This window comes from Somniosus microcephalus, chromosome 1 (assembly GCF_052327205.1).
Source record: "Somniosus microcephalus isolate GS21.2 chromosome 1, FLI_Smic_1.0, whole genome shotgun sequence".
NCBI lineage: Eukaryota > Metazoa > Chordata > Chondrichthyes > Squaliformes > Somniosidae > Somniosus > Somniosus microcephalus.
In genome coordinates this window covers 222,911,516-222,932,331 of record NC_140987.1, presented here as the reverse complement: position 1 = coordinate 222,932,331, position 20,816 = coordinate 222,911,516, and the positions used below count along the sequence as shown (strand labels likewise).

At 49.3% G+C, this 20,816-nt stretch overlaps 1 protein-coding gene across 4 annotated transcripts in view; it reads right to left on the bottom strand.

Annotated features, from left to right (window-relative positions):
• The window catches only part of iqgap2 (IQ motif containing GTPase activating protein 2), a 385,400-nt gene that overhangs the window by 182,666 nt on the left and 181,918 nt on the right, over positions 1–20,816 (bottom strand). For all 4 annotated transcript variants that reach the window (XM_085990677.1, XM_085990687.1, XM_085990695.1 and 1 more), the window contains one exon: positions 14,010–14,086. In XM_085990677.1, the coding sequence (XP_085846803.1) occupies positions 14,010–14,086 (77 nt within the window). Of the gene's footprint in view, positions 1–14,009; positions 14,087–20,816 lie in introns of those variants that run through there.

The window sequence follows — 20,816 nt, the reverse complement described above, 5'->3', positions numbered from 1 at the left end:
GGGCCGCGGGTCGGGTTGGGTGGGAGGGGGGAGAAAAGAATATCGGATGGGTCGAGGGTCGGGTCGGGTAGGGGGTGGAGAAAAGAATATCGGACGGGTCGGGGGTTGGGTGGGGGGTGGAGAAAAGAATATCGGACGGGCCGCTGTATTGTTGGGTTCACTCTCCCGGTATCTCCTTCACACTGCCCGGCACGGCCTGCAATCTCCTACCCAGGAGGGAACTCTGACCCTCTGCCCTGCTCAGTGTAAGTCGTGCGCCACTCTGGTCATGTCGTGCGCACGACTTACGCTGAACGGAAAAACTTTCGGTTTTTAGAGGTTTTCAGAAGTTCGGATAAAGGATAGTCTACCGGTAATTCCTTTTACAGCAATGTAGTACAGCTGGGGGCTGCACCTTTAATGTATCTGTTAACTGCACTAGGGCTTCTTTCCTGTACTCTGCGTGATGACGTCATGCTGTCCGTCACGTGATCCCTCAACGGCGGGAAGAACGTGATGACGTCAGAGCTCGGAACCTTCTAGCAGTTGAGCTCGGAACCTGCTAGCAGTTTCCAGAGAGGCTTTCAAGCAGACCAGACCTATTTGCATTGTATCCTACAGTTTCCTGTACAGCTTCGTTTGTTCATTAAATTTTATTGTTTTTGATTTTCTGAGTCGATCTCAATTCTTCGGCTAGGAACCCCAGTTCCTACATTGGTGACCCCGATTTCTTCGAACAATTTTCGTTGAAGTTACATCATGGACACGAACGCCGTCACCCTCAAACTGCCGCAATTTTGGGAGCAACAACCGGCCACGTGGTTTTTCCAGGCGAAAGCCCAATTTGCAATCCGGGGAGCAGCAGCGGATTCGACCAGTTATTATTACGTGGTCTCCGCCCTCGACAGCACCACGGCCTCGCGGGTCGTCAGCCTCCTCGAGAGTCCACCGAACGATGGCAAGTACGAAGCGTTAAAAGCACGTTTACTGCAGATTTTCGGTCTGTCCAAGTCAGAGCGCACTCGCAGACTTAGCTCCATGCCCGGCCTTGGGGACTCAAAACCCTCAGAGCTCATGAGCCAAATGCTCACGCTTTTGGGCTCGGAATCGCAATGTTTTCTGTTCTGCGAGCTGTTTCTCTGTCAACTACCAGAGCCAGTACAGACGGCCTTGGCCAATTACGAGATCACCGATTGTGCTGAACTCGCCACGGAAGCGGATAAAATATTCACCATCTCACAACAATCTTGTGCAGCCCATCCCCCACAAGAGCGAATCAGACTCCTCCTCCTGCAGGCTGGTGTGCATACCACGCTCGTTTCGGCGCGAAGGCCAGAAATTGCCGTCTGCCCTGCAGTTTTTCATCAAAAAAAAAACCTACCTCAAACCAGCGGTTTCTGAGAAGATCAATAAAGCCTAAGGGACGCGCCGGAGTTGCGATGGCTGTCAGGTCCGCAGGGAAACTCCTATACATTACAGACTCCCTGTCAGGGCGACGTTTTCTCTGACACTGGCTCCCAGTGCAGTATCCTACCAGCGTTGAAGCTAGATCTTCAATCTGGCAGTCAAGGTCCCCCCCTCGAGGCAGCCAATGGTGCGGCCATTCGCACGTTCGGAAAGCGAAGGGTCCAGTTGAGTTTTGGCGGCCAACGTTTTGTTTGGGAGTTTATCACGGCGAAAGTCTCAGGCCATCCTGGGGGCAGATTTCTTCTGCGCAAACGGGTTTCTCGTCGATGTCCGACACTGCCGGCTAATCAGTGCCTCCACTTTTCACTCGGTCCCCTGCCACCGAAGCACCGCGATGTCTTGGTCAGTTGCCTGTGCAGTCCCACCTCCAAATGAGTTCTCTCGTCTTCTCAGCGAGGTCCCCGAGCTCACCAGGCCCACATTTTCTTCTTCAGTCGCGAGGTACGGTGTGGCACACCAGATTACCACGACAGGATCTCCCGTTTATGCGAGAGCTCGAAGGTTGGAACCCGGTAAACTCGCGGCCGCCAAGGCGGAGTTCCATACAATGGAACGCCTGGGTATTATTCCGACGTTCGAATAGTCCTTGGTCCTCGCCATTACACATTGTTCCTAAGCCGGGCGGCGGATGGCGACCATGCGGCGACTACAGACGCCTGAATGAGGCTACCACACCAGATTGGTACCCAATTCCTCACATTCAGAATTTTTCAGCCCATCTGGCATGGGAATTCCATCTTTTCCAAAGTAGACCTCGTCCGAGGCTATCATCAAGTGCCCGTGCATCCTCAGGACGTCCCCAAAACTGCCGTCATCACACCTTTCGGGCTCGGAGTTCCTTCGTATGCCGTTTGGGCTGAAGAATGCAGCACAAGCCTTCCAATGTCTCATGGATTCCGTGTTGCGCGATCTGCCGTTCATCTTAGTCTACCTAGACGACATCCTTATTGCCAGTAACAGCACGAAAGAACACATTACGCACTTGCGTACCCTTTTTTCTCGTCTCAGCCAACATGCCCTTATTATCAACCCGGCCAAGTGCCAGTTTGGGTTGCACAGCATTGATTTCCTGGGACACAGAATCACCTCAGAAGGCGCCGTCCCGCTGGCCACGAAGGTGGAAGTAGTCACCTCGTTCCCTCTTCCTCAGTCAGGGCCCTCCAGGAATTTCTGGGAATGGTCCATTTTTATCATCGGTTCGTCCCCAAGGCGGCATTGTTGATGCAACCTTTGTACGAGGCCCTCAGAGGTAAATCGGGCAAAGACCCGATCGATTGGACACCCCAGATGGACCAGGCTTTTCTCAACATGAAGAACGCTTTGGCTGCTGCGACCATGTTGGCACAACCATTGCCCTTACCACCGACATCTGATTATGCCATCGGGGCAGTACAGGAGCAGTGGGTCGATGGCACATGGCAACCACTGGCTTTCTTCAGCCGCCAATTGCGGAAGAACAAACGCAAGTATAGTACTTTTGATAGGGAGTTGTTGGCATTGTTTCTGGCCATCTGCCATTTTCGCTTCCTACTGGAAGGACACCCATTCCTGGCTTTTGTAGACCACAAGCCACTTACTTTTGCGATGGCCAAGACAGCGGAACCATGGTCGGCACGGCAACAACGTCATCTTACGTACATATCTGAATTTACAAGCGACATACAACATGTCTTGGGCAAAGACAACCTGGCGGTGGATTGTCTCTCCCGCACCCAGCTCCACGCAGTACACCTGGGAGTCGACTATGTTGGTTTGGCAAAAGAACAGAAGGCAGACCCTGAAGTGCAGGCATACCGGACCGCACCTTCCAGCTTACAAGTGGCTGATGTCAGTTTCCAGGCCGCAGGGACCACACTCCTGTGTGACATCTCGATGGGCGTCCCACGTCCAATCGTTCCAGTCGAATGGCGCAGGAGAATTTTCGACACTATCCACGGGTTGTCACACCCTGGCATGAGAGCATGACAACGACTCATGGCAAAGAAATTCGTCTGGAAGGGCATGCATCTCGACGTCCGTGACTGGACCAATACCTGCGTGAGTTGCCAGAAGTCCAAGATACAATGCCATGTTAAGGCCCCAGTCGCCACTTTTCCGGTTCCAGAGTGTCGATTCGACCATGTGCATGTGGACCTGGTTGGTCCTCTCCCTTCCTCTCGCGGGTACACTCACCTCCTCACCGTGGTAGACCGCACCACCAGGTGGCCAGAGGCAATTCCTTTGGTTGCCACCATAGTGGCAGACGTCTCCAGAGCCTTCATCTTGTCGTGGGTAGCTTGGTTCGGGGTACCGGCTGACATCTCCTCCGACCGGGGGCCTCAATTTACCTCCGAGCTTTGGAACACCGTAGCTCAAGGTTTGGGCACCAAGCTTCATCGTACCACCGCCTACCATCCACAGGCGAACGGTCTGTGAGAAAGATTCCACAGGTCCCTTAAAGCCGCACTGCGTGCTAGTCTCCGTGGGCCTAGTTGGGTGGACAGGCTCCCTTGGGTGCGGCTAGGTCTTCGCACGGCGCCTAAGGACGACCTGCATTCTTCTTCAGCAGAGCTGGTTTTCTTCCTCCACACGGAACCCTGGTCCCCAGCTCAGCAGCCACCAGAAAGCGGCTAGGAATTTCATCCCAGTGCCTACGTCGCATCATGACCTGCAGCACTCCCATGTCCCGGTGGATCTTAAGAGCGCAGAATACGTGTTCATTCAGCAGAATGCTTGCAAAAACCCGCTCAAACCGCCTTACAGGTCCGTTTCGTGTCATCTCGTCAGGTGACAAGTCCTTCACAGTCGACGTCGGCGGTAAGCCTGACCACATCTCCATCGACCGGTTGAAACCGGCGCATCTGGATCTGAGCGAACCAGTTGTCACCGCTCAGCCACCTCGTCGTGGTCGTCCACAGTTGACTGCCGATCCAGTACAGCCACAGTCATCCGCCGAGTCGCCAGTGCCCGCCTCACCGGGTCGACCACAGCCGGCCTCCTCTCCTCTGCCTGCGGCGTCATCCCAACCACAGCCAGTTCGTCTTCTAGCGCTCTGTTCCAGCTGCCGGGGTATCGCAGTCGGTTGGACAGACTCGTCAGACCCCCTTCTCGCCTTACTTTCTCTGTTAAAAGCAATTCTGGGGGGGGGGGGGGGGGTGCGTGTGGCGGAACCACCAGAGGATTACGGACAATTGTATATAATTCCTTTTACAACAATGTAGTACAGCTGGGGGCTGCACCTTTAATGTATCTGTTAACTGTACTAGGGCTTCTTTCCTGTACTCCGCGTGATGACGTCATGCCATCCGTCACGTGATCTCTCAACGGCGTGAAGAACGTGATGACGTGAGCTTGGAACCTGCTAGCAGTTTCCAGAGAGGCTTTCAAGCAGACCAGACCTATTTGCATTGTATCCTACAGTTTCCTGTACAGCTTTGTTTGTTCATTAAATTTTATTGTTTTTGATTTTGAGTGTCGATCTCAATTCTTCAGCTAGGAACCCCAGTTCCTACAGTAGCATCTATCACACTAAAGACATGACTCTATGGGCTAGAAATTCATCTAGTTACCGACACTCTGTAGCGGCATGAAATGGTGATAAAATGGCAGCTGCTGCTCTTTTGCCAGCTGGTGGCAGGTCCTGGTAACTGGCAGCACCCTGGAAAAAAAATGGCGGCATGGTGACATCAATCGACGTGCAATGCCGACTTAACGTAACTTATGCAAACTTTGACCCTAGCGCTGAATTCAGCGCTGGGTCCCAAGCACGCCAGGTTAAGCTGGCATGCAAGCAGGCTAACAGTAGGGATGTCTGCAGCTCTTAAAAGGGACACACACATCATTCAGGTAAGTTTGAATTTAAAGGTTTGGACTTGGTTTTTTATTGAAGTGGTGGCTTACTGCATTAGGTGTGAAAAGTTTTTTTTCGTGTAGTGTGCTGCTGGACGCTTGCAAGGGCTCGGATGGTAAATGACGGCCTTTGAGAAGACAGAACATGCAGCGAATACTCAGCAGGTCATGCAACATCTGTGGAGAAAAACCAGAGTTCACGTCTCAGGTCAACATGCTGCCTGACCAACTGGGTATTTCCAGCATTTTATGCTGTCATTTCACATTTACAGCATCCACTTGCAGAGGGAAGATGAAGACGTAGAAGAGGAGGAAGCCGAAGAGGAGGAATCAGATGGAACGATGCATTCCAGACAGCCCCTTTCTGGCCGGGATATCCGGGATGGAATCATCTGCCTGCAGTCTCACTGGCTGGGCAGGCTGCATTTCTTGGGTGTGTGAAATGAGGAAGGCACAAGGGTGGAGTTGTGCTGATGGGAGGGCGGAAAAGCAAGAGGTGCTTGCCAGAAGGAGGATAACGTACGAGGATACCCGCATCTTGTATCCTTTCAGCTCCGCAGCTGGCCAGGGGCTCAACCATACCCCTGCCAAGAATGGCCTGTGCCGTCTCCTCCAAGTGGGTGAGACAAGGCCAGGATAGGAGTGGAAGATGTGCCTCGTCATTGGTGCAGATTGTTGGTAGGTGAGTGACTGGGGGTTGCGCATTGAACAGTGTGTGAGGCTAGTGGTGCAGTTGGTAGGAGATAGCTTTTGAAGATGCTAAAAAGCGGAAGCAGCAGGCTATAGACAGGGCTAAGCGATCCCATAATCAACAGATCAGATCAAAGCTCTGCAGTCCTGCCACATCCAGTCGTGAATGGTGGTGGACCATTAAACAACTAACAGGAGGAGGAGGTTCCAAGAATATCCCCATGCTCAATGATGGTGGAGCCCAGCACGTGAGTGCAAAAGACAAGGCTGAAGCGTTTGCAACCATCTTCAGCCAGAAGTGCCGAGTGGATGATCCATATCGGCCTACTCGAGTTCCCCACCATCACAGAAGCCAGTCTTCAGCCAATTCGATTCACTCCACGTGCTATCAAGAAATGGCTGAGCGCACTGGATACAGCAAAGGTTGTGGGCCCTGACAACATCCCGGCTATCGTGCTGAAGACTTGTGCTCCAGACAGCTACAACACTGGCATCTATCTGACAATGTGGAAAACTGCCCAGGTATGTCCTGTCCACAAAAAGCAGGACAAATCCAACCCGGCCAATTACCGCCCCATCAGTCTACTCTCAATCATCAGCAAAGTAATGGAAGGTGTCATCAACAGTGCTATCAAGCGGCACTTACTCACCGATAACCTGCTCACTGATGCCCAGTTTGGGTTCTGTCAAGACCACTTGGCTCCCGACCTTATTACAGCCTTAGTCCAAACATGGACAAAGGAGCGGAATTCCAGAGGTGAGGTGAGTGACTGCCCTCGACATCAAGGCAGCATTTGACCGAGTCTGGCATCAAGGAGCCCTAGTAAAACTGAAGTCAATGGGAATCAGGGGGAAAACGCTCCACTGGCTGAAGTCATACCTAGCACAAAGGAAGATGGTTGTGGTGCTTGAAGGTCAATCACAGCCCCACGACATCGCTGCAAGAGTTCCTTAGGGCAGTGTCTTAGGCCCAACCATCTTTAGCTGCTTCATCAATGACCTTCCCTCCAACATAAGGTCAGAAATGGGGATGTTCGCTGATGACTGCAGAATGTTCAGCGCCATTCGTAACTCCACAGATAATGATGAAGTCATAGTTATATAGCACCGAAAGATGCCCTTCGGCACATCATGTCCACGCCGGCTATCAAGCCCCGTCTATTCTAATCCCATTTACCAGCACTTGGTCCGTAGCCTTGTATGCTATGGCGTTTCAAGTGCTCATCTAAATGCTTCTTGAATGTTGAGGGTTCCTGCCTCTACCACCTTTCAGGCAGTGAATTCCAGATTCCAACCACCCTCTGGGTGAAAAAGTTTTTCCTCAAATCCCCTCTAAGCCTCCCACCCCTTACCTTGAAACCATGCCCCCTGGTTACTGACCCCTCTACTAAGGGGTAAAGTTCCTTTCCATCCATCCTATCTATGACCCTCATAATTTTGTACACCTCAATCAGGTCCCCCCTCAGCCTTCTCTGCTCCAAGGAAAACAACCCCAGTCTGTCCAGTCTCTCTTCATAGCTCCAGCCCAGGTAACATCCTGGTGAATCTCCTCTGCACCCTCTCCAATGCAATCACATCCTTCCTATAGTGTGGCGATCAGAACTGCACACAGTATTACAGCTGTGGCCTATCTAGTGTTTGATGCGCTATCAATTACTGAGAAAGACTGGAAGTTAAGAGAGTAACAAACAGGCTTTTATTAGCTAAAGAACGAAGGCATGCCTCTAGTGGTCGACCGGTCCTGAATGCCTGCAGAGCAGCCACCTTTATACCAGGGCATATGGGTGGAGCCAGGGGCAGAGCCAGCTGAGGCATGCACAGACAGGTACAACAACAGTGAAGTGAACAACAGTGAAGTGAACAACAGTGAAGTGAACAACAGTGAAGTGAACAACAGTGAAGTGAACAACAGTGAAGTGAACAACAGTGGTTTACCACAGTGTTTTGTTCAGCTCCATCACAACCTCCCTGCTCTTATATTCTATGCCTCAGCTAATGAAGGCAAGTGTCCCATATGCCTTTTTAAACCACCTTATCTACCTGTCCTGCTGCCTTCAGGGATCTATACATGAACACCAAGGTCCCTCTGATCCTCTGTCCTTCCTAGGGTCCTACCATTCATTGTATATTCCCTTGCCTTGTTAGTCCTCCCAAAATGCATCACCTCACACTTTTCAGGGTTAAATTCCATTTGCCACTGTTCTGCCCATCTGACCAGCCCGTCTATATCGTCCTGTAGCCTGAGGCTTCCCTCCTCGCTATTTACCACTCCACCAATTTTCATGTCATCTGCGAACTTACTGATCATACCTCCTACATTCATATCTAAATCATTAATGTACACTACAAACAGCAAAGGACCCAGCACCGATCCCTGCGGTACACCACATGCTTCCAGTCACAAAAACAACCTTCAACCATCACCCTCTGCCTCCTGCCACTAAGTCAATTTTTGATCCCATGGGCTCTTACCTTCTTGACCACAGTCTCCCATGTGGGACTGTGTCAAAAGCCTTACTGAAGTCCATGCCCGCATGCAACAAGACCTGGACGATGTTCAGGCTTGGGCTGATAAGTGGCAGGTAACATTCGCGCCACAGAAGTGCCAGGCAATGACTATCTCCAACAAGCGAGAGTTTAACCACCTCCCCTTGACATTCAATGGCATTACCATCGCTGAATCCCCCACTATTAATATTCTGGGGGGTCACCATTAACCAGAAATTTAACTGGACCAGCCACATAAATACTGTGCAGGTCAGAGGATAGGTATTCTGCAGCGAGTGTCTCACCTCCTGACTCCCCAAACCCTTTCCACCATCTACAAGGCACAAGTAAGGAGTGTGATGGAATACTCTCCACTTGCCTGGATGAGTGCAGCTCCAACAACACTCAAGAAGCTCGACACCATCCAGGACAAAGTAGCCTGCTTGATTGGCACCACATCCACCACCTGAAACATTCACTCCCTCCACCATCGGCGCACTGTGGCTGCAGAGTGTACCATCTACAAGATGCACTGCAGCAACTCGCCAAGGCATCTTCGGCAGCACCTCCCAAACCCACGACCTCTTCCACCTAGAAGGACAAGGGCAGCAGGCGCATGGGAACACCACCACCTCCAAGTCACACGCCATCCTGACTTAGAAGTATATCGCTGTTCCTTCATCATCGCGGTGTCAAAATCCTGGAAATCCCTACCCAACAGCACTGTGGGAGTACCATCACCACACAGACTGCAGCAGTTCAAGAAGGCAGCTCACCACCACCTTCTCAAGGGCAACTAGGGATGGGCAATAAATGCTGGCATTGCCAGCGATGCCCTGATCCCATAAACGAATTTAAAAAAATTCACTGACCTTGACCAGTGGTCTGAGCTCATGAAGCTTCTTTGGGCACTGGAGCCAGATAGTGGGTGGGCAGGGGGCGACACTGCTGACTGATGTACTCCCACATCGTTCTTTCTGGAGGGCCTCCTGGCCCCTGTGATGAGAGGACCTCTCCTGCAGTGTTGACCCTCTGCACAAAGCTGGAGTGCTGCCTGTGAGACCCTCAGTGCCTGCCCCTTCCCTGGCTTGCTGATCCATTTGTGTTAGTGCAGAGGCAGTTTTCCCATTTGTTGAGGTTAGAAAGGTAATTCAGCTTTAACAGCTGAATATTCACATTTGGAACTTCTTTTAAATACTGACTATTTTTAAAAGGCAGAAAGGGCTGAAAAATGTATTGATTCACTGCACTTTATTTTGTATTGCTTCAGTGTGCATGGCCCCTCTAATTCTCAGACCTCTTCATTGCCCACAATTCCTTGCGAACTCCACAGCTTCGCTCAGAGGCTGTGGGAAGCTGCAATGCTGGACTTGGACAGAAACTTCGTCCCAGATCCCTCCAGCAATGCCACCAGGACAGCGTTGCACGGAAGTTGAGCGCTGCACCACCTATCTCCATGCCCCTCAGACCAAGTTGACTCGGTTAGCGCTGCGGCCTTTTCCAGTGGCCGTTAACTGCAGTTGCCGGTGGCGACCACAAATTTTTCCCCCCATCTTCCTTGCTATTACATTTTTAACAAACCAAATCTGTCTGATGACAGCAATGGCAGTAATTGACTGAACCAATTAGCCTGAGCTGCTCTGTCCGGGCTTGCTTGGGTGGAAGGAAGGTGGAATGGGGGTGTAGTAGAGGTTGGAGAGAGAACAGATAAGAAAACAGTTGTTGTTCATTGACTTCCCGCTAGAAAATGTGTACGTATATGAATTGGCTTTGATGGCCCCCAACACTGAATAGCCTTCCAATACTCATTGCCTTGATTGCCAGATAAAGAATGGCCACTTCAACAAAATACCAGAAAGCTTTTAGAACCTGTTAAATCATATCTTAGTTAATGCTTTCAAGAGACACAGTGAGAAAATAAGGGAGAGGGGAAAATACAACTTATTTCACTCGGAAATAAAGTCAATAGGAAAATCCATGTACAGATCAAGCTAGCTCGTAATCAGACGATGCTCTAGTTGTAAAAATCAGATTGGCAAAAGGTGGGAAGTGGCGTTCCACAGGGATCAGTGCTGGGACCGCTGTTGTTCACCATTTACATAAACGATTTTGACTCGGAAATACAATTTTAAAATTTGCAGATGACATCAAATTGGGGGTGTAGTTAATAGAGGAGGACTGCGACAAAATACAGAAAGACATAAATAAACTCACAGAATGGGCGTGTAAGTGACAAATGAACTTCGATATAGTTAAGTGTGAGGGGATACATTTTGGTACGAAGAATAAGGAGGCCACATACTGCTTGGAAAATAAGTGTCTAAATGGGGTAGAGGAGCAGAGATCGGAGGGAACAGATACACAAATCACAAAGTAGTGACGCAGGTTAATAAGGCCACAAACAAAAAGCACGGAGGTTCATTTCTGGAGGGATAGAATTAAAAAGCAGGAGAATCATAGAATAGTACAGCACAGAAGGAGGACATTCAGCCCATCGAGTCTGTGCTGGCTCTTTCGATGAGCAATCCAGTTAGTCCCACTCCCCTGCTCTTTCCTCATAGACCTGCTATTTTTTCTCCTTCAAGTATTTATCCAATTCCCTTTTGAAGGCTACTATTGAATCTGCACCCATCACCCTATCAGGCAGTGTATTTCAAATCCTAACCCCCCTCTGTATAAAAAAGCTTTTCCTCATGTCACCTCTGGTTCTTTCACCAATCATTTTAAATCTATGTCCTCTGCTAATCGACCCTTCAGCCACTGGAAACAATTTGGGGTTATCATCTAGTCTTCATGCACTGCACATAGACACTAAAGTACTTTACCCACAATGTTAAGCTCTGTACCTTGGACAGGTAATGATGCATTTACATTGCCAATTTACTGCCAAAGGTAGCTTTCCCATCAGCAGTAAACCAGGAATATAAATGAGATGGCACTGCTGTCACGGGAGGTGGTATGCACCACCAAAAGAGATGGATTCCAGATGCCCCCGTGAGCAGCGCCACCTCTGGCTGCAGCAAACTGAACATGGGGCTAATGTCAAGAGGCCGAGAGCAGCCATTTTTGTGCTTTTACATACAGTTCCATAATCAGCCCATACTTTTTCAAGTCTGGTTATGTCTTGACTCACTATTATACAACAGGATTCTGCTAAATGTATTTACAATTACATTAACTTCAGGGAATATCTCTGTATACACGTCAACGGTAGCATAGTGGCATAGTGGCTAGCACTGTTGCCTCACAGCGCCAGGGACCCGGGTTCAAATCCGGCCTCGGGTGACTGTCTGTGTGGAGTTTGCACATTCTCCCAGTGTTTGCGTGGGTTTCCTCCGGGTGCTCCGGTTTCCTCCCACAGTCCAAAGATGTGCGGGTTAGGTTGATTGGCCATGATAAAAAAAAAAAAATTGGCCCTTAGTGTTAGGGGGGATTAAATACGTGGGGTTACGGGGATAGGGCTTGGGTGGGATGGCTGTCGGTGTAGGGACCGGGTGCTAGGGTTTGGATGATCAGCCATGATCTTGTTGAATGGCGGAGCAGGCTCGAAGGGCCTACTCCTGCTCCTATCTTCTATGTTTCTATGTTTCTAATTATTTTTGAAGCCTCAGAATAATCCCCACTAACTTTTAAAATGTTCAAGTATATTTTAATGGCAACCCTCTGTCTGTAGAGAAGGCAAAATGTTTATTTCTACTCATTTCAATCATAAAAACCAACATAACAGCAGCAAAGAATACCCCTCGGTGACCTTTCAAAGCAGAACATGTGTAAAAACACTATAAAAATGTGTTCAAATATTAGCCTCACAAAAATTCAAAAAGGTGCCCCATGCCAGAGTCACTAAAACGAGTCATTGATATCCAGGTCGTGCCTTAATTATAGGAAAACACATTTTCCTGACCTGACCTCTCTCCAACACTGCAAGGACCAGCAGCTTGGCACCTAACTAACTGGGCTAGCCCATCGTGCATTTAGTACACAATGTCATTTCTATTTCCAAAAAAAACTTTTTAAAACTGGGGTCATGTAGTATGTTAGACATTGGCCTTTCATTGCTGGGACCAGAGTTTAAGTCAAACCCAGAATGACAGGTTGAAAGTCTTCGCAGTCTGTTGGTTGTAATGGTCCTGTGTGATTTGAGCCTGGGCAGTGTCAAATCAATTTGTGGCTAATGTAAGCAGACAGCTCAAAACTACCCTGATGATTCAGCATTAATTGGCAATATTACTCAGAGAAACCTTAGGGTGGCTGGTGTGGGAAATGGAAAAAGTGCCCACTGGTGCAGTAGTCAGTAGTTGCTTTTGCTCTGGTGCATAAAATTCAGCTGTTGATGCAGAAATAGTGTTAAAATATATACACAGACACTGAACTGCAATATATCGACTCAAAGGAAGCATCTTTTACAATTTTCTTTAAAACAATAATGATTAGATTACAAATCACTGTACGAACACAAATACTTGCTTAGCGCTTTGAAAAAATGGTGAGTAAACTATAAGGGAAATTAATTGTGGCCTGCATAAAAAAAAACTGCAATTTGTGGAACTGAAAATAATTGCAATGAGAATGTAACCACAATAATTTTCAGTTTTCATCTAGTGACATGTATTCTGTAATAAAAACTAAATTCTGGTTTTGTTCTAATCTTGAAAATATCAGGGTTAGGATTAAAGTTTATAGAACCTAAACCAAGGACCATCTTAAACAGTTTGCTGCTCCCAGCTCTCTCATTACAGCATGACAGATGACAAAGGAAAAGGTACCAATAGGCAGGAAATCTTAACTGAGGCAGGAAGTGGCTAATGTTCACCACCACTGAGTAAAAACAGATATTCTGCCATGGATACTCTTAGTACCTGTAATACAAAACTGAGCAGTGCAAAACGGTGTAAAATGTGACGCCTCATTTACATTACTGAGATCCCACTCCAGCTCAACTCCAATCTTCACGGTAGAGGACTATGAACAGAAAAGGCCTAAATCTCTCAGTCACATGGAAGACGGCTCCCTTCAAGGGTAATAGCCCATCTGTTCAAACAACAAGCTCAAACTGCTATGTTACATGTTACGGTTGAGCAATGGACACCATGTTTGACAGGATGGCTCAGACGTCACTCATGTTAAAATGTGGGCCCTCATTTACCGCAGAGGTGCTCCAATTCCAAATTAAGAATTTATATTTAGAAGGAAATAGTGAAAGATATATTGATAAAAACAATAGGATAACCTGGAACAAGAGGCAATTTTCAGGTCAGCATCGGATTCTCAAATCATGAGGATTTACACCATTACTTTTATACCAGACTGCTTTCATTCCTATGAGTTTCAACATAAATGGGGCCCATTTTTCACACTGCTTTGAATACTGTTTAATAATTAACTTTACATGTTGAGGCTGCAGTTGTCACTATCTGGGATTAGCTATGTGCATATGTATTACCAGTAACACAATAGAAGGCTTTAGATTGGCTACAAGGAATGTTTTACACAATAACAATGCTTCAACTCTAGACAGTCATGATAGCTAATCAACCACCCATTATTTTCTAGGTTACCTTAGTGCATGTATGCAGTAGATCACTCGAGGCATATTTTTTCGATCGTAAACATCTGTTGTCTCAGGATAAAAGATCTGAAAGAATAAGGATAGAGGGGAAAAAATTATCCTTTAGCAACCAACCATTTATTAGAATTAGGTGCTATGTAAACATTCACTTGTACAATGTCAGGCTTCCTTTAACCAATATTTGCTTATTTTCATCAAGATGCAAAATTGCCTTTTACAATAATATCTACTGTCCATCTCTCCCAGTCTGAGAGTTCATGCCATGCATCACAAATTGTTTCAGTCACTGATCAAAAATGACATATTATGCTGAATACGATTTGTGGTAAACCACGTTCACTATCGTATCACTGTTAGTAGTTAGCACTGTTCACCACTGTTCGTTATAACTGTATCACTGACCACTATTGTATCACAGTACGAGGTCGCCTCTTGCCACACTGCTATACCTGGGATGACCACTGCCGACTCCGCCTTGGCTCCACCCACCAGGCCAGGTATAAAGGTGAGCGACTGGCTGGTATTCCTCCTGCTTGGATCGGATCACCCACGAGAGTGGGCTCTGTTATTTAGTCAATAAAAACCTTTAGTCACCTTCGTAACTCTTCGCCTTTTATTGGAGGAATTGATAGGTATATCAATTTTATTGACTAAATTTAATGATGTCCGACAACGAGTCACAACCGGCGGAGGAGCCACCAGCGCAGCTCCCAGGAGCACAGCCACACCAGCCAGCTTGGCTGCGAGCCCTCAGACCGCCGTACCTGGACCTGAACCCACGAGCAGCAAACTCAGCCGCAGACTTTAAACACTGGCTGGTCTGCTTCGAATCATACCTGAGCGAATCCAGCGTCCCTCAGGCATCCAAACTAAGTGTCCTGCAGGCACAACTGAGCCCGAGAGTATACACTCTCATCGAGGACATGACTACCTACGAGACCGCCATCAACCTGCTGAAACAGAAGTACCGGACCCCGGTAAACTACATGTACGCTAGGCACCTCCTAAGATCACGGCCGCAACAGCCAGGAGAATCAGTAGCCGAATTCTCACAGGCGCTATATGCACTCGCCAGGAACTGTGACTTTAAATCGGTGTCGGCAGCCGAAAATACTGAAGATAATATCCGCGACGCATTCCTGAAAGGCCTACGGTCCGAGTACTCACGGCAAAGACTGCTGGAAGCTAAAGACCTCAGCATGGAAAAAGCTGAAGCCCTCGCTATCTCCCTGGAAGTGGCCCACCAAGATCAGGAAGCATTCACCAGGTACTGCTCGCGACCCTGGGACTCGGGCCCGACCCCTACCACAGCACCCTTCCCAGCGCCGCCCCCGGGACCTACCTCTGCGTCGGCGTCCCGGACCCGACCGGCCCCGCCACCCCCGGCACCGGCCCCGACATCGGGCATCCGCGATCGGGCCGCCGGCTGTTTTTTTTGTGGCCAGGAGAAGCACCCGAGGTCGCGCTGCCCAGCCAAGAACTCCATATGCAAAACCTGCCTGAAGAAAGGCCACTTCTCCAAGGCCTGCAGGAGCGGATCCTCAGAGGCCAGCAGTGCCGCATGCGAACTATGGGGGCGGCCATCTTCGTTTAGGGCAACTGAGGCCAGCATCCCCACACATGAGTCATGGGGGCGGCCATCTTTGATTAAGGCAACCGACCCCAATAGTGCCTCATGGGGCCCTACCTCGTGGGAGACGCCATTTTACTCACCACGCCCGACCGCCTCGCCCGCAGATGACAACGACTCGCTCAGCTACACACTAGCTTCCGTCACCCTGGACCAAGCCCGCCCGCACCATCTGTCCAAGTCAATGATGGACATCAAAGTGAACGGCCACGCCACGACCTGCCTGTTCGACAGCGGAAGCACGGAGAGCTTCATCCACCCAGACACGGTGAGCCACTACTCCCTCTCTGTCCTACCAACGCGCAGCCGAATCTCGATGGCATCGAGGTCCCACGCCACGGACATCAGCGGCTACTGTGTCGTGACCCTGTCGGTTAAGGGCACGGAGTATAAAAACTTTAAACTCCTCGTCCTCCCCCATCTCTGCGCTGCCGTCCTACTAGGGCTGGACTTCCAATCCCACCTCCAAAGCGTAACCCTAGCATACGGTGGACCCCTCCCCCCACTCACAGTCAACAACCAGCAAACGTTAAACCGCCCACCGCGTAACACCTGCAGCCTCTCCACCCTCAAGGTCCCGCCACCCTCTCTGTTTGCTAACCTTACCCCTGACTGCAAACCCGTCGCTACCAAGAGCAGGCGGTATAGCGCCGGGGACAGAGCCTTCATTAGCTCTGAGGTGCGGCGCCTCCTGAAAGAGGGCATTATCGAGGGGAGCAGCAGCCCCTGGCGTGCCCAGGTCGTAGTCGTAAAGACCGGCGATAAAAACCGCCTGGTCATCGACTACAGCCAGACCATAAACAGATATACCCAGCTGGACGCATACCCCCTCCCCCGCATATCTGACATGGTCAATCAGATTGCACAGTATAAAGTATTCTCGACCATCGACCTGAAGTCGGCCTACCACCAACTCCCTATCCACCCTGAGGACCGCCAGTATACCGCCTTCGAGGCGAATGGGCGCCTATACCACTTCCTTAGGGTCCCCTTCGGTGTCACTAATGGGGTCTCGGTCTTCCAAAGGGAGATGGACCAGATGGTTGACCAGAACGAACTGCAGGCTACATTCCCCTACCTAGATAACGTCACTATCTGCGGCCGCGACCGGCAGGAACATGACGCGAATCTGGAGAAATTCCTCCGTACGGCCCAACGGCTGAACCTCACCTACAATGAGAAATGCGTGTTTAACACCACGCGCCTTGCCATCCTCGGCTGCGTAGTGGAGAACGGAATCATCGGCCCCGACCCAGAAAGAATGCGCCCCCTCATGGAGCTACCCCTCCCCCACTGCCCTAAAGCACTTAGGAGAACCCTGGGGCTTTTCGCCTACTATGCCCAATGGGTACCCAATTACGCGGACAAAGCCAGACCCCTCCTGAAAGCCACTTCCTTCCCCCTCACGGAGGAGGTGTGCGCGGCCTTCTCCCTCATTAAGGGAGACATAGCCAAGGCCACGATGCACGCAGTGGACGAGTCCATCCCCTTTCAGGTGGAGAGCGACGCATCCGACTTCGCCTTAGCCGCCACCCTAAACCAGGAGGGGAGGCCAGTGGCCTTCTTCTCAAGGACCTTACAGGGCCCCGAGATCCGACATTCGTCGGTCGAGAAAGAGGCCCAGGCGATCGTGGAGGCAGTACGGCGCTGGAGGCACTACCTGGCAGGCAAACGATTTACCCTCCTCACCGACCAGCGTTCGGTGGCTTTCATGTTTAATAACAAGCTGAAGGGCAAAATCAAGAATGACAAGATTTTGAGATGGAGAATCGAGCTCTCCACCTACGATTATGAGATCTTGTACCGGCCAGGCAAGCTGAACGAATCCCCTGATGCCCTTTCACGAATGACATGCGCCAGCGCGCATATCGATAGGCTTCAGACCCTCCACGACCAGCTCTGCCACCCCGGAGTCACCAGACTCTACCATTTCATTAAGGCCCGCAACCTGACCTACTCCATCGAGGAGGTCAGGACCATGACCAGGAACTGCCAGACCTGTGCGGAGTGCAAACCGCACTTCTATAGGCCGGACCGAGCAAGCCTGATCAAGGCCACCCGCCCCTTCGAGCGCCTGAGCATCGACTTTAAGGGGCCCCTCCCGTCCTCTGACTGTAATGTGTACTTCCTCAACATCGTTGATGAGTACTCCCGTTTCCCCTTTGCCTTCCCCTGCCCCGACATGACCAGTAGCATGGTCATTAAGTGCCTGAATGCCCTCTTCGCCTTGTTCGGGTTCCCGAACTATATACACAGCGACCGGGGCTCCTCCTTCATGAGCGAGGAACTCCGGCAATTCCTCCTAGAGAGGGGTATTGCAGCAAGCAGGACCACCAGCTACAACCCCAGAGGTAACGGTCAGGTGGAAAGAGAGAACGCGACGGTATGGAAGGCCATCCTCTTAGCCTTAAAGTCTAAGGGCCTCCCAACCTCCCGCTGGCAAGAAGTCCTCCCGGCAGCGCTGCACTCCATCCGGTCATTACTTTGCACGGCCACTAACACCACCCCCCATGAACGAATGTTCGTTTTCCCCAGGAAGTCGACTACGGGAACCACTCTACCAACCTGGCTGACCGCCCCAGGGCCGGTCTGGCTGCGGAAACACGCGAGGACCCATAAAACGGACCCCCTGGTCGAGAGGGTGAACCTCCTGCACGCCAACCCCCAGTACGCCTACGTGGCGTACCCAGACGGGCGGGAGGACACTGTCTCCCTACGAGACCTCGCACCCTCAGTCGATCCGGAAACACCGCCACCACCCCCCCCAACCTCAGTCCAGGTAGACGACATGCCGGAACCCCACGAGCCCTCGCTGACCACGCAAACACCAGCATCAACACCGGATAAGGCACCAGCACCGGATAAGGCAACACCACCGCTGCGGCGATCGGAGAGGCTTACGAAGCCTCCGGACAGACTGACCTACCAGAATTGGTAGTACACTTCACCCCGCCGGACTTAATTCTAAACAAGGGGTGAATGTGGTAAACCACGTTCACTATCGTATCACTGTTAGTAGTTAGCACTGTTCACCACTGTTCGTTATAACTGTATCACTGACCACTATTGTATCACAGTACGAGGTCGCCTCTTGCCACACTGCTATACCTGGGATGACCACTGCCGACTCCGCCTTGGCTCCACCCACCAGGCCAGGTATAAAGGTGAGCGACTGGCTGGTATTCCTCCTGCTTGGATCGGATCACCCACGAGAGTGGGCTCTGTTATTTAGTCAATAAAAACCTTTAGTCACCTTCGTAACTCTTCGCCTTTTATTGGAGGAATTGATAGGTATATCACGATTTTTGTTTAATAGTTTTGTCCATTTAAATATAGAACCACAACAAAACGAGTGATAGTAACAATAAGGCTATTACAGGAGTCTGGAAGCAGAACAAAATGCTGCAGTATCAAAAATACATGCAATGAGAGGACAGTCACTGGCCAGAGGCTGGCTAATCAGACATAGCAAGGGAGCAGAAGTAGCCAAAGCAATTACTGGAGTTAGGTTTGCCAGAGGCCTAGCCTACTGTGCTCCTTGAAACAAGTCTACTCCAATTACATCAATGATTGGGGGATGCATCCTGCAATGGCTCCACTGATTGCAACAGAGCTAGTGGTTTCAGACCTACCCGAGAGTTAATCCACAGGCACACAACCTCGGAGAACACACTACAGGCTAGGTATGCAACATATGTTTCCACAGAGCCAGCTAGCACAGACATCCATGGAGGGGTCAGTCAACAAGATTAAAAACAAATATTTTTTTAAAAACAGCATGACTGCTTCAATATTTTTTAAAATTTGCAATGAAGGAGTATTTTAAACAAAACGTACTCCCACCAGACTTCCTTTACCCTATAACCTAATCTCAATAGCATACCCATTGCTGCACCATTTCAAATTCCACATCAGCTGTCTTAGTGGTGTAGATTATCCATCACCAAAGTAAAGGAAGTTCAATACCGCGGACCCATACCCTCAAGAAGCGAAGACAACAGTGCCCTAACTCACTTTATGCACGATTCTCACAATGACCAGGAAAGGGAGACTGCTCCCACATGTCGGCTAGATCTAAATCCCCATGGTGAAAGGATGGCACCGTAAATCACTGCACCATCCATTTTAGCTGCTTAATAGGCTAGGCTACTCAAAATAACAGCATTTTGAACACATTTCATTCCTTTTAAAATGGTACCAGATCCAAACAGAATTCTAACCGATGCACTGCATTCGGCTGTACCAAACTGTTATCCATTTTGTCTCACTAAATTGAATGCCAGATCTAAAAGTGCTGGAAAGGGTTTGCCAATTTGTTTCCAACTTTTTGTGCCCTTTTAATGAGTGAAGGGATGATTAAGCTGGGAGAGAGAATTTTTTTATCCACTGTGTACCCAGTGCTGGCATCAAATGATTTTGAAGGCGAGTATAATATGGGTCATATGTATTCTAGAGTTTTCCTTGGGTGGGGCATAGCTTTTCTTGAAAGTATGATTAAAAACCAAGTGTATTTGGCAAAGTTGCTGCATATTTATAAAATCTTACAATATTTTCCATAGTTGGAGTAGCTTAGCTGGCAGATAAACTTGACTTATCGTCAAGATTTTAAACTACAAATCCTGCAGCGGGCCATTCAGCCGTATAACCTCTAGAGGTCAAATGAAAGCAGTGCAACAACTGTCAGAGCTAAGCAGTAGGTACACAAGTAGCACTGGCCATATGCCACATTACCAAGGAAACTTGCCAAAGTGCACTCCGAGCTCAAGATCAAGAAAGCGGCATATTAAAATATGGTGAGACTGAACTCCTGGTGAACTTCTAACCTTAACCATATAGTAAATAATAGTTACACAACTACATGTTAAAAAGCCAAACTGTTCAGCTAGGATTACAATGATGAATGGCCACAAATCAATTCCCGGAAATTCCACACACAAACCCAGGTTTGAGCGTTCAATTTTTTTTAAAAACATGTAATTTTGAGACAGCTCATCAGGCATCCCATGCAAAAGATCAGGTCGGTTTAAATAAATGCTCAGAAACTTTACAGATACACATCTGTACAATTGTTTGGAATTACAAGTTTATCCTCTAGATATTAACTAAAATTAAGAGAACTGGGTTTAAACAGCAAGTGACCACATCAGAATCTCCCAACTGGGCAGT